Below are 14,204 nucleotides of genomic sequence, written 5' to 3'. Positions count from 1 at the left end.
TTCTTTTTGCCCTACAACGTCCTTTGAAAGACGACGCTCCGTCTCAATAGGTCACCCCTGCTGAAGTATTTTAAACAAACAATCCGATCTCCTAACTACAATATCAGAAAAGACGACTGAGAAAAGGGCTCTTTGACTACTTCCACATTTCCTTCCCTTAGGCTGTTTTGCGAATAATATTGGTGAAATCCTGACCCCGCTGAGGTTGGTAGCAAAATTCCTACTGAATTTAACAGGGCCAGAATTTTACAACTTTTGTTCATGATTAAAATTCCTTTTTGCTGGACATTAAACCTTTTCAGATGAAGGCAAGGCACACTGCTCAGCTCTGCCCCCAAACATCGCACGTTTATCCATAAGGCACTGTATTAATTTTCCTCATATGAAAGTAACCAGATGAAAACTCCTATTAGCATCCCTCGTACGAGTTAACAGCCACAAATAACGTTTCGTTATAAAAATAATAGGATTTATCCAAAACAAAGGTAGTGGAAAAGAAAGAGCTCTAATATTACAGAACGGGTACCAACACAGAAAGCCCATCGCCCACAGAAAGGATGCATCTGAGCAACAGATAAATTGTGATTGCTTTTCCCTCCCGACGGTGAGACGAAGCAAGCCGAGGGAAGCCCCAGCCACGAATGCCCGAGCACTGCTCCGAGGAAAGGAGGTGGTGAGCAGCAGACCTGCGAACACCCATCCTCCTGTGCCGGTGCTCACAAACGACGCTTCGCCTTCCAGCGGGAAATATTTAACACTTTGTGGCGAGGGCGGAGAGTGCGAACCCAGCAAGGGATCACGGAAGGCAGTGAAATATGGGTATTGATTTCCCAGAGACTCCCGCACCGGTGCGAACTGCTAAATGCAACCTGGAGGTGAGCATGCCTGGTCAAACCCCCGTGGCGCCGGGCACTGCCGCCACGTGCCGCCACCGAGAGCCCCGTCCGTTTGTTGACCGGCGTGATTTAAGGACACTGATTAGGGACACGCATATAGTAACGTCTCCCTGTTATCCATCTATCCATCTGTTACATATGATAAAAGGACCAGTGACAATAATAATAGTACAACTGACAGGTCTCACCATGAAATTAAATCTACTGTGTTTTATCTCAGTTTCTAAATGGACATTTTAACAGTCCAATAACTGCGAGCAAATCTGCATCAATTTTAAGTGCCCGTCTCTAGCGCAGGCTCGGCAGCCGGGCCCTCCTGTTGGAAAGATCACTGCTCGTGCTTCATCATTACAGCTCCAACTACTCCATTTCAAAAGAGCCCCCTTCCTTTTTTCGTGTGTAAAAACTTAACATTTAATCTGTTTCTACTGCAAGAAAGGCTCTACAAAGGTCAGCGTTCCCTGCTTCAAGAATTTGAATCGTGTTAAATTTCTTTAGGCTTTTCAGCGTAGGTAGCAACTAGGAATAAACACAGAAGAGGACGAGCAAAGGGTGGGGGGGGGCTTTAACAGGCTTGACAAATGACACTGTGATTCACACCCACTGCTGGGCTGCCACTAATAAGCTACAGAGGAAGCAGCCAATCTCAGCTAATTACCAGATAAAATTGTATTGTAAGGACTCTAATTAGGAGATGCTTATGGAGGTGATCTAATGATTAAACGCTGCATCCGAGTGACCCCACCATCAATGTGCAGTGGTGCAAGATGTCACCGGAATATTTTGTAGAAACAGTAATTTTATTTCAAGGAGGGGAGGCAGTAATATTTGTAATAATGGCTATGAGGTAAACTAATTAAAAGACAGTTCCTAAAGGAAGACTGTGGCTTTGAGCAGCTGTGGCCGTTCCAAAACAAAGTGCCAAATCTCAACAGAGGAGCTGCAGTCAAGTGGAAAATTTCTGCCTGACCTCTGCTCTCGCTATTAATTTGCAGGAAAACTAATGACACATATACATATTCCCACAAAATTGTTCTAATTGCTAATTTGCCAAAGGAGCCCAGTTTCCAAATTAAACATGACTGCAGTCTGTGAGGAAAGAGAGAACAAAAAGCTGGAACGCAGCGAGTCTGCTGCGTTTCACCTCCAACGACCGTTTGCGAGCCTGAACCAACAAGTTAATGAAACACGACCTTGTCTATCGCTAGCAAAGTTTTTCCTTTTTCCATGTTTTATTTGATGACACTCTCTTCTTCCAGCCAGGGTCCGATCCCTGCTGATGCCGTAACCAAAACACAAGCCAGGGTAAGGGAGGAGAGGGCTGCACCCCCTCTGCAGACCTTCGCTGCTGCTTTCTTTGTTGCATCCATAGCGCAAAGGCTGAAAAATCCATTGTGAATTAGAGCAGAATAACAAATTATGAATGGTGTTGGTTTTGTTGCCATCCTGAAATATTAATCTGAACGGTAAACTATTAAATCTTAATACTGGCGTCAATTAGAAACGTGAAAGCGGCTGTGGATGATTGTGCAGGGCAAAGAGCAGGGAGGGACCAGGCTGGGAGGGCTTCTTTTCCGCATGGAAACTCGACACGGTTTCTCCCTGTTTGCATTTCCTATTTAAAAACAAGTTACTATGATTAGAAAAGTTGTTCACGCTGGTATTTTGCAAACAGCACGTTTCCCACATACTGTAATTTTTGGACGAGGTATCGTTGCTGTCAGAGGGGAGGGAGCCTAAGTCACGGAGTTAGCGCTTTAGTGAGCAAGAACTCTTGCACTGCAATACGGTACAACGTGGGGCACTCTCCAAGCACGCCCCAGAGCACAGCCCTTGCACCAAAGAGTTAAATGGTTTTTGTAATGTTTGTACTGGGGATGGGGGGGAGGGAGGATTTCCTCCAGCCTTAAAAAAACACCCACCAAAACCCCCAAAAACAAGAAGGGAAAAAAAAAACCAACAGAAAAACCACCAAAACCCACAAGTTCTAGTTCGTAAAATTCTGCAAATTCAATCACTGAACCTTGTTGGGTGCTTTGTTCACTTTTGTTTTTTGAGAACATTTCCTCATACTGTTTTAACCTAATCATAAATGCCATAATTGTTTCAGCGGTCAATATCCTGCTTAGGATTTTATTATTAACCTTCCCTTTCAAGAAATAGTCATGTCTTCCTATTAAAGGTGAAGAGTGAGTCATTTTCTTTTTTTTTTCCTTTCGATATAAACAAGGCAGAGAGGTAACCCTCTCCTTCACCCCATAAAATAGATTTCCAGTAAGTGGCTTTCCCACTAGGGCTAAGTCTGATTTCTCTTTGTGTAAACATTTTACGTGACAATAGTGGCTGCGTATAAAAAAGCCTCTGAAACTCTTTTAAAAGAAAGAAAGAAAGAAAGAAAATATATATATTCCTAAGTGTCACGGTGGGGCCATACCCACCACTGCAGGGCAGCGACTCCTCTGCGATGGACGCTGCCGCTCTGGTCCCAGCTGGGGCTGTGGATCTCTCCGCACTGAGCTCCTGACCGAAACACGCCGAGGGTGAGGCAGAGAGCTAACGCTGGGCTTAAAACTTGGTTAAACGCTGTGTCTTCCTCTCCCGTTTCAGCCTGGACACATTAGTGTACTAGATGCAGAGCCTGGCAGGCAGCAATCACTTAGCAGGTGTTGTTATTGGCAGGAATACTAAGGAAACCGAAGCTGAGGAGTGAGACTTAATGAAAACCAGTATATAAAAACAGCTTTTGTTGTGCTTGAGAATCTCTCTTTATTGCTGCGTATCGTTATTTTTTCAAACTATAAAGTACGGCTACAGCAGCTAAAATGCTCAGTCATTACCTCAACAGTTAAAAGACTATTTTTTTTTTTAATGCTTTGTTATTACAGTTGCTAAAAACAGTATTTCAAAACAATCGTAACTGCTACGGTTAGGGTAAAAAAATACATTAAAGAAGGGATATCTAACAGTGCATTTTATTTGAGGTGCCAAAAGTTTCTTTAAAAGTGTTCTGTCTATTTTTAAAAGATGGCTATAGCACCTAGTATGCAGAATTACTTGTTGGTTGATGCTTTTTCCTTTTCCTTCTCTTCCTATGAACTCCGACGTAAGTTAAACCCCCAAAAGAAAGCACATTTGCATTTCAACTTATTATGCTGATCACTAACACCAATGAAAATACCATGTAAGGGAAGGGATCTTAATAGGAAATCCAGAATGAAAGCTCTAAAGAAATTGTTCTGGCTTTTGTGTTGTGGATTTTTTTTTTCTTGAAAAAAAATTCACCTTACAAAAATATGTCACAGCATATTCCTTCACAGACAGCTTTGTTCTCACTTTATTCAGGCCTTTAGTCTCACCAAAACAAGACATGTAGCAGCAACAGGAACAACTTCACGTGCCCCAAGTGTTGAGCTGTGAGATACTTCTGGTAAAGCGCGGCACCATCGGGCATTTTAATATCTGAAGTTGGACCTTTCTAAAGAAGGCATGTAGCGCTGCCCCCAGCTCATGGCGTGGTCTCCTTCCCCAGCCCCCTCCCGCCTGCCCAGCAGCTCCGCAGGAGCAGGGCAAGAGCTGCCCTTTGCAGTACCCCAGACATCAACAGCGACCTCCCCACGTACGCGCCTATCGCCAGCAATTTGGGCCACCCACCACTACGCCACGTAAGAACATGTTTAAATCTCATCGGCTCTAACAGAACTGAAGAGCTTTATCGGACAGATGTCTTGGTGGACTGGTGTAGTGAAATGCACGGGCCACTCCACCGCCCTTCCCAAGGTCAAAATTACTGCGAGGAGCCAAAGCCACCCGAAGGTGGGGATGTGGTGGATGGACATGGCTAGGCTGGACAAGCAACCCTTCCCCGAAGCTGGGCGAGTTTTGAATCGATGCACAACCACCAAGAACCTGGCTGCGGTCCAACCAGTCCAAAACCACCCGCTCAGCCACCGCCTGAAGCCCAAAAGGGAAAGTCAGAGCCAATGGCCAGCGTGGCTTACAAATGGCACGTGGTTAATGCAGACGCTCAGTCGCCAATTTTACCTGCCGGTAACAAAATAGTTTAAAAACAAGCATTCGGATCCTTTAAGCAGAATAAAAACATTCCTCCACCATGAAAAGGCCACAATTTTAAATCCCAATTCACCGCTCTGTTTGGATTCACCGCCGCTCTTTCGTTTAAAATCACCGATGTGCCGTAATACATTAATTCTAACATACACCTTGCATTAGTTATGTTGGAAAAAAAAAAAAAATTAATTACTGGATGTAAAGAATACTTTGCACTGCAATAATGGTCATCAGATCTTTTTACCAAAGTCCCATCCCACTGAGTTAAAAGGACTAGGGTCTAGCAGAGTCTATGCAGTGCCTGTGTATTTTTTCCACGGGGAAAGCGCAATTTATGCAAAACACTATACTTCTACATTTTATAATTAATTTTCAAATGCTTCACCTATACATATTTTAATAATTTCTGATTTATCAGATCGTATCTATAATAAATTTTTCTATATTTCAATAAATGAAAAGAAGGCAGTTTCAATCCAACAACAGAGTGCCACACAATATAGGCCTGTCAGGCACCAATTTTTACTTCTAACATGTAAGTTAAAGGATAAGGAATTTATAATGCTGCCTGTGAACGAAACCACTTTTCATACACAAATGTGATCTTTTTTTTTCCAAAGGGTAATACAACAGTACATTTACATAAACTAATCCAAACAATCTATGTATTTGACAATGGCAAACCTCACACAGACTGCCTATTGTTGGTTTACATCTTGGAGTTCTTTATGTTGGCTTGTAACACTGCTCTAGCTGTCAAAGGTTTGACTTGGACTCTAAATAAATGGTTATAGAAGTGCTGTGCAGCGATATTGGACTTCTTTGCAAAAGAAAACCTGCTGTGTATGAATTCAAAAGCTATTAATTTTTCAGTCAAAAATATTCATGCCTATTTCTTTTAATAAAGAAACACTGTGCTGAGCAACTGAGAGATAATGTTGACTAGTGGTACAGAATTTTCAATAGAGCAGTTAAAAATAAATTTAGTAGGAGGTCCCCAACAAAGCTATAATTTTCCAGAATGTAAAACATTTTTAATACTAATCAAGACAGCCCTTTTCCCCCTGCGTTCACTTTTTTTTTTTTTCTTTTTCCCGCTGCTTTTCCTTGTTTATTAGCTGTTAACACTAATCTTCATGGCGACACCGCCTGGTATCTCCTTAGCCTACAACACCCGCGAAAGCTTCCTGCCCTCCGCGGCTGAGCATCGATCACGAGCTGCCTTGCCAAACGCTGCTCGCCTTCTTATGATTTCCTCCCTTTAGTTTTTAATCCTTCCTCCTGAGGGGCACTGCTGTTATGAAAGGCCTCAAGGCAGAGTGCTTTGAGACTCCCAGATTATTCCGCTGTTTTAATTTTTAATCCAGTAAGAGCTATAGAAACCAAACCTCCTCCCCATTCTGTTGGGTCTACATACTTTGCCAACAATGCGCTGAAGCATTTGCATTCAGGCTGAGATGGATGCGAGGAACTAGAAGAATGCTATTTTTATAGACCCCGTAAGTAGTTTCTACTCTAGAGGGCTGGTATCCACCGGATCAAGCAATTTTCGGCATCTCAACAGCTTAAATGGAAGGGTTTACACCTACCACTCGACTCTCTCCAAGGCACCGAAATTTCCCGTTGACTTTGACATCTGCTCCAGTGTTGCTGAATAGCCTGCAATTTTCTGTCTAGTAGCCTCCCTATGCACTTCTGCAGCCATTTATTTCCAACTACATGGAAACTGAGAAATCCTTTTCTAGTAAAAATGGGTGCGCGAAGTGTTTAATGATTTTATGTTCTCTATCTCTGTAATGTGTTCTGTTTCAGACATTAATTTTGTCTACCAACTGCATCTTGGCAGGCTACCATATTTGCTGGGTTAATAGTCTGACTCCTTTTTATTTCTATCACCATAAATCACACATATATGGGTGTGTGTTTGCTTTATTTATAGAAAAAAAATCAGTCAAAACAGATAAACCAATACTTTGTCATTATGCTGCATCATTGCATATTGATTAAAATTGCTAGTACTAACTATAGATTGTCAACGCTCAATTAATTTTCACACAATGACTCAAAGCAAAATCAAATAAAGCCAGTGTACCTTTAAATCTTACAAATCTTAAAATCAAGAAGCAAAGCACTCTCTCCATGTTGAATAATCATTGGAAGCCCTGAGGAACATTTTCAGCATTAAGAGGTTGGGAGAAAACAACAGCTGAAGAAGAGTCATTGTGGTCAGGGAAGGAGGTGGTGGATTTGCCTGGGTTTGGGGGTACCCAGGAGTTGCCTTGCACTGCAAAGCCACTTGCCTCCCCCGCACTCCCTTTCTTAAAGGGCAATCTGGGGCAGAGAAGGTTTCCCTTCTCAGTTTCAGCAGTGTAAAACCTGATACTGGGTAACCACGATTATCATCAAAACATGCAGCTAGGATCTCTTCTATTGTAAATGTCTGTCAGACAGGGAGAAAGCAAAATAAATATACTAAATATAATTTAATTACTTCTCCTTCCTAACACTTCCTAAGATTTCATGCAAGTCGGACTGATGCAAAGTGGCTTACAGGCTAGTACATGAGGCCAGGAAAAGGCCCAACGCATCAGCTTTAGAGCAAAACTTTGAAACTCCCTGAAGAGAGGGGGACGACGAAACCCAGGCGCCCATGGAAGTGCCTTCCTGCAAAGCAGCTCTTTGCACCTCCTTGCCGCGACCGGCTCCGAAGCAGGCCACGCTTCGCATCACGCGCCCCGGTGGGGAACAGGAAAGAGAGGTTTGTTGTGAGGTTTTGTTTGCTTTCGGCACAGTTCGGTACTTACGGGCTGAGGGGTGGCTTTTGGTTCAGTTGACTTCACATGCAGGTGTGTCATCATGGCTTGCAGGCGTTCTTTGTCTTTTGCAAGCTGAAAGGGGGGGAAAAAAATCCTCTGTTACACGTACAAATAAAACCCAGCCTTTGCTTATTCCTAATTAAACAGCTGGCACCGAGGCATGAGACAGAAGAGTTTTATTGCTGAGTAGTTTGGAAATTGTATATGGTCTATTCATGAGGTAAAGCTAACGCGTGGTGCTGGGTGTCACTATTTCCCAAAGCAAAATGCATTAGCCCTCGAGTGAGAAGAGCTAGACCTGCCGGCACCAAGAGCTTCACTCTAGCCCTGACAGCTAAAAGACAACAGTGAATCATGTTTATTAACCAGCCCCACTCCGGCTCAGGAGGCACAGCAGAAAGCAAGCGAGGCAGTGACTCCGAGATGCGTTTGCCTCCTTCCAGACCAGGAAACAAGCGGCACAAATGGACCGTGGCTTTTACGTCACGTACAGGCTTTGCGGCATGTGCTGCAAGCACAGAGACAGCGGTGGTTAAACCACAGGAGCCACCTCCGTGGGGCACGGCTCTAGAAAATGCCCTGTTTTAACTTGAGAAGGTGGCACAGCCCGTCGGCCGGTCACCCTGGGCAGCCAGGCTGGGAACCTGAGCTGGGGCACCCCGAGCGTGGGCAGGAGCAGCAGTGGGAGTTGGAAGCGTCCCTTTGGCATGCACCTGAGGTCAGCAGGGTGGGAAAGGCTAACGGCGTCAGGAACCGCCCCAGGGCCCTCATCTCAGGGCACACAACGCCACAGGACCGACGCTTTCACCCTTTCTCATCGGTAACATCGTGCCAAAGAGCTGGGCAAAGCTCCTGCTCTGGGTGTCTCTTGCCATTTTTTGGCTGAGATCTGCACCAGGCAACAGCTGGTGTCTCAGGATCACACCGTATGCATCCTTGGCCAGGACGGCTTCCCAATGCATTTCAATGCACCGGACAGACACTAAATCTCATTATTTTTGAAAAAAAGAAATTTTTACAGTGCAAAGATATTAAGAAATAATACTAATGAAAAAGAGGTGTTGTTAACCTACATGCCCAGCATAAAGGCTCCTGTTTCCAGCAGGACTCGGATCAGGTTCATCCAAATGACAATTTTCACAGAGCTGAGTTTTTGCTTTAGACAAGCCAGATTCCTGGTGCCAAGAGGAGAACTATGCTTGCATTCCAGAAAAACTTTAAACAACCTGCCCACCTTATCACCATCATCTGTTTGTAGCAGTAAAGTTGGGCTAAGTGTATATAAAAAGAGACTTGGTCATAAATCCCCATTCATAACCTTACAGTCAAGGTTGTCTTGCTCTTTGCAAGGTGAGGGGTTTCTGACCATGCCAGAAGGGCGTCATGATGGGATAAAACTTGGCACATGGGTTTCTGAGACAGGAATTAAATAAAGGAAAAAACGGTGTCACCACCACTGTGCGCTCTGGAAGTGCAAAAGCAAAAATTGCTGGGCTTTTCAAACAGCTGCTCTTTTCTTGGTCAAAAATCTCAACGGCAAGAGAAAAAAACCTGACACCTGCAGCAGATCTCCTGCAATCTCATCACCAGATCTGCGCTGGACTTCACAGAAGAGCCGAAGGGCAGCGACAGGCTCTTATCGTAGCACTGCAGCAGAAACTTCTCCCTCTGAGAGATCTCTGAGGACCCCTCCAGAAAAAGGAGAGGTCTCACCCCTCAGCCGGCCGTGCTTCACACAAAACAAATCAAAGCCGAGAAAGAGTTGCACTCTCAGAGCAGCTCTGTTGTGCAATCTCTCATTCGTAGCAGTCGCTGGGCACACGGGCTGCTTGGCGGGGTCATCTGTGCATTAAATTTTGGTCTGCAAGCTACTGCAAAAGAACAACATCTTCTAGCCAAAATAAATAAAAGGCAGGCACCTGAAAGCTTCCTGCCTGCACCAGCGCGGCGGCAGGAGGGAAAGGCACCCGGGCAGCACGGGGCACACCCTGCAGCGCTTCCTCTGGGCCCCCTCGGCGAAACGGAGCGGTGCACCTCCCTCCGAACGGCCGGGGTCCTTGTTTGTAGTGTTTTCACTCATCATCTTAGCAATGCTTTTAACGCCGTTTCTGGTGGATGGAGGTTATTAAAGATCCTCTCGACATTTCAGGCAGACATACGCTAGCATTTTGTCATAGTCTAGGAATTCAAACACTCACCCAGTTAGGCAGGAGTTTAAATTATGAAAAATAGAGGTCTCTCAGTTTCAAAGCACTGAAGAGAAGTAAAAAAATCTGAAGAATTTCTTTAAACTGTTTTCCCCTTAGGTCAGGAAGCAGTAGTGATATAAAACTAGAATGTCACTAGCAGCCCCTCTGGTCAGTGGGGTCACACAAAAGAAGCCACGAGGGCTTGCTTGGCCACTGCTGGGAGCAAATTCTCACTGGTGGCACTCACTGGAGTGCAGATGGTCCAGAAATGGGGATTACTAGTAGACATGCAAGAGAATGCTCTTGATCTACTCTTAAATATTCTTGGGCAAGGACTGTTCTGCCATGTACGAAAGGATCTGCTCTGTACAGGGGATGTGAAGACCCATCTGAAGCCTCATTCTTTTTCCTATATCCATTTGGAAAGCGCTGCATGGTGGGAGTTTTCAGATGGCCACCCCGTTCTTCATGACAAGCCTGATTTTGTGAGGTCTCCCTCACCCCTGCGGGGTACAACCATGATGTAGGCGCCTAACTGTGGTTCAACAGAAAACACATCCAGGGCAAGGTACGCGCTTTGCGAACTTGGACACCAAGACACACGCCTTGCCCCAGAGAGGATAAATCCTAGAACTACACAGGTAGGAAAGGCAGGAGAGGGAAGGCAGAGAAAGCACAGGCCAGAAGAGGCTTAAGGCGAGGGGGCAGCAGGGGAGCCTGGCGACCAAGGAGCAAGAGAAGAAGCATTAGGCACAGATGATGGAGAAATTGCACAGGAGGAAAACAGACAGAAAATAACAGCAAGGAGCAGGAATGTGAAAATGGAAACCCAGTGAGGGCATTCAACAGGAGCAACATGGCCACATCAACAGGAAGGGGAGATCACTTCAGCAGCAGCGGGATTTTGGACAGACCAAGGACAAAGGAGAAGGAAGCCAGTCATGGGCAATGCAAGAGACAACCACAACGTAGCCTCTTCCCTCCCATTACGAGCCTAGTCAGGCTGTGCACTAGGAAGGTTTCGGATACACTTTTCAAGGGTGTCAATGGGTGCTTTAGGAAAACAGGCCCAAGCAGTGTTTTCACTACACTGAAAATGGCCGGCTGTCTTCGTTGTCTCCCATTAGAAGATACTTTTCTAAACTTATCATAGCCTTGCTGCTGTCCTGGAATGTTTTTCCACTCAAAGGTGGTGCTGCAAAATGGATGTCCTCGTCCAGCTAAGAACAAGCTAAGGACAGGGATACGTTCCTGTGTTTGTGTTTTACCCAGCAGCCCAATTCTCACTATTTATAATGGCAACAAATGATCATGTCAAGATGGTTTAAACAAAGTGAAATATGAGAAGATGTCTACCTTGTCTGTGATATTTAAAGTATGTTTGTGATGGAAATGCTGAGACCAAAGCTTCGAGATACTTCTGCAAAGGGGCATTTGCAATCAAACTCAAAACAGATCTGACCCCATTTTTTCAAAAAGTTCATTTAAAAATTACTTTCTTTAAAGGACGTTACACTTATCTCTGTCTACAACACTGATAAAACTATTGTGTGCAAAATAAATAAGAGCATGAAGAAAAAAAGAAAGGCTTGCGTTTGGGTCCATCACACTCAAAACCTGAAGTGCATCCCTCAGGTGGAATTAATTTCTTAAATTCTACCCCTGTCTTGATGGGGCTGTACATGCACGAAACGGTGAGGCATTTAGATCTTGCCATGGTGTTGGACCCTGCACAGCTTGCGATACTTCACAGCTCCACTGGAAGGCAAAGCTTCGTCAGTGCTGAGCACCGCAGGTCAAGTGGGAAAGGCTATGGGCTCCTCTTCCGCCTAGCTCACAAAACTCAAAACAGCTGGCCACGGGGCTTGTTGTCGCCACGCTGTTGGTGAGTGCTCCGTTGTGGGAGTATCAGGTCAATGGTTTTAGCCCAACTGCTCCTGCTACAACACACGCTGGGCGCTGCAGACCACGTCATTTGAAAACCCTGCTATTGGGCCAGACTTTTGTTTTATTATGATTCTGTGGAAAAACAGGTCACAGCCAGACAAACTAGGTACTGGAGGACAAATCCTCATACATTATTTAGGCAGATATTTTAAAAAAAAGTATCAGAGGACTGATACACAGGATGAAAGGAGAGGGAGAAGAGGGGAGGAGTTACAGGTCCATTTCAGAAGCAGGACCACCGTTCCTTCTCCTCCTCCACCCGTACTTGCTGGCCGACACACAGATGGTCTCACTCTGTTATCAACATCCCTGTCTATATTAAGGCTGCAGTTCATCCTATCTACTCTGCTAGTATGATTGTTAAAAACAAATGCGGATTTTTTTTTGCCCTCACACCACCTTGAAATGTTCTTGTCTTGGGGTCCTTGTGCTGCCTTCCCATGCAATGACTCTAAGCTGAGAGGCATTCCTCAGCACTAAACGGGTGTGAAGCTGTAATTATTAGTCACTTGTAACAATTAGTAGAATGCACCGCTGATAAATCTTTCAAAAATACTGTCAAGGGCTTATGGAGAAGTGGTAACCAAGTATCATCTCTGTCCTGTCCAACTGTTAACACAGTGCATCCTCCTGTAGTTCCAGGCACAGCCATTCCCAGCGACTGCAGGAGAGAAGGATTAACGCTTTTCAAGCTGACTGTAACTGAAGAATCTAGATTTACCTTCAGCCTGAATATTACTGCATCTTGGTAAAAGATTATCTCATATCTCAGTTTACCAGGAAGACTGCAGGGTGTTTTTTTTTTCCCCTAATTCCCGAGAAACTTGTTAAAATAACAGACCATTTCTCATAACATTTTCTGCAAGACTCTGATATTTTATGACTGGTAGTTTGGTTTTTATAAAACTTGTATTAAAATAGTTTATATTGCTTCAGCTAAAAGTGGAAGAGTGTCATGACCAGCGTGTTCCTGAAAGTAAAATTTAGGAAATATCTATGAAAGAAAAAGGGTAATTTGTAAGATAAGAAGATAAAAGGCATTTTTAAAATGCTTATCTTGAAAAGTAACAACAAGAAGTTTAAGTGTGTTTTTGCTGATTTTTCTCTCCAACTATTTGAAGCTATAAATGACTTAACTCAGTAAAATTCCAAATGTAATTATCTTCTGTACTTAGCCCAAGGCTTTCCATATATCTCTATGCTGCCGTCTTGCATACAAAATAGGTTTTTCAATAGCTGGTAACTATATAATGTACAACATTGTTTTAATTTCCCTTCTTTGCTAACCTCTTGCCTACACACAGACACACTGTCAAAGCCGCCCAGCCAGAGCAGGGAGGTGCAGGGAGACAGAAAGGACTCAAAAGCATTTGGAAAGGCAGTTACACAAACAGGTCATACCTTTGCATCGCATTCAATATATTCCAATTTACCCCCTTTTGGCACTTGTAAAAAATTACTTGCTACAAATGGCAAAAAATAATAGTAGTAGTAATAATAATAGTACATGGAGTGTATTAGTATATGAGAGACCACCAAACAAGCCAGGTCATGCAGCGTTTTGAAATAAACATCAACCATTTCCCCCGTGGATCAACAACTCTAAATGAAGTGGACCATATTCCGCTTGCCCCCCTCCGCCCCCCCGGGTGACTATAGAAAGCATTAGATACATACTGATGGATTTCCAACCAGTCAGCCTGTTTAAGTTTCCTATTTCTTTTCAAGTTACGGTTTAGAAAAGAGGAAATGAAGCTGCAGTTTCTTTTGACGGTTTTTAAAACTACTACAAGAAGGTTTTGAAAGCTGGTTTTCAATCATAGGGGGAAAAGCAGAACTCATTTTTTATTGCTGTCGAGAATTGGATTTGATTAATACTGAGGTAATATTAAAATAAATTTTATTTTACCTGTAGCTCTAACTGCTGTACAACCTGCATTTGTACTCTACATTGGGCTGTACTTCTATCATCCAGCGCATGCTCACTGTTGAGATGTCTGTAACAATACACAGAAAATCATTAAGTGAAATGGATAAACAAAAAGGAAAAAGTAGTTACCAGGATGAATAAGCAATCTGAATGTTATCCAGCAGGTCTTCATCAATACCTGAGATTTTTAAGACCATTTTAAATTTTTTTTTTCTCTGTCCTGCTTTGGCTTGTGTATCTTCCCATCACTCATTATATCTTAAGCACATTTTTTCAGAAGGCGGCTCATTTATATAGAAGCGAAATTTTGCAGAACAGTTCTTTTTCCTCCATTAGGTAAATGAAAGTGAGATCAAGA

At 43.8% G+C, this 14,204-nt stretch overlaps 1 protein-coding gene across 13 annotated transcripts in view; it reads right to left on the bottom strand.

Annotated features, from left to right (window-relative positions):
• Nucleotides 1-14,204, bottom strand: part of FOXP1 (forkhead box P1) — a 391,149-nt gene that overhangs the window by 23,499 nt on the left and 353,446 nt on the right. For all 13 annotated transcript variants that reach the window (XM_064453468.1, XM_064453467.1, XM_064453470.1 and 10 more), the window contains 2 exons: nt 13,826-13,913; nt 7,769-7,852 (listed from right to left, as the gene is read on the bottom strand). In XM_064453468.1, coding sequence (XP_064309538.1) covers nt 7,769-7,852; nt 13,826-13,913 — 172 coding nt within the window. The remainder of the gene's footprint in view (nt 1-7,768; nt 7,853-13,825; nt 13,914-14,204) is intronic.

Source organism: Phalacrocorax carbo, chromosome 6 (assembly GCF_963921805.1).
Source record: "Phalacrocorax carbo chromosome 6, bPhaCar2.1, whole genome shotgun sequence".
In the NCBI taxonomy this organism is placed as follows: Eukaryota; Metazoa; Chordata; class Aves; order Suliformes; family Phalacrocoracidae; genus Phalacrocorax; species Phalacrocorax carbo.
Note: the sequence above shows the minus strand (reverse complement) of the source record. Positions and strands in the feature narration are given on the sequence as shown.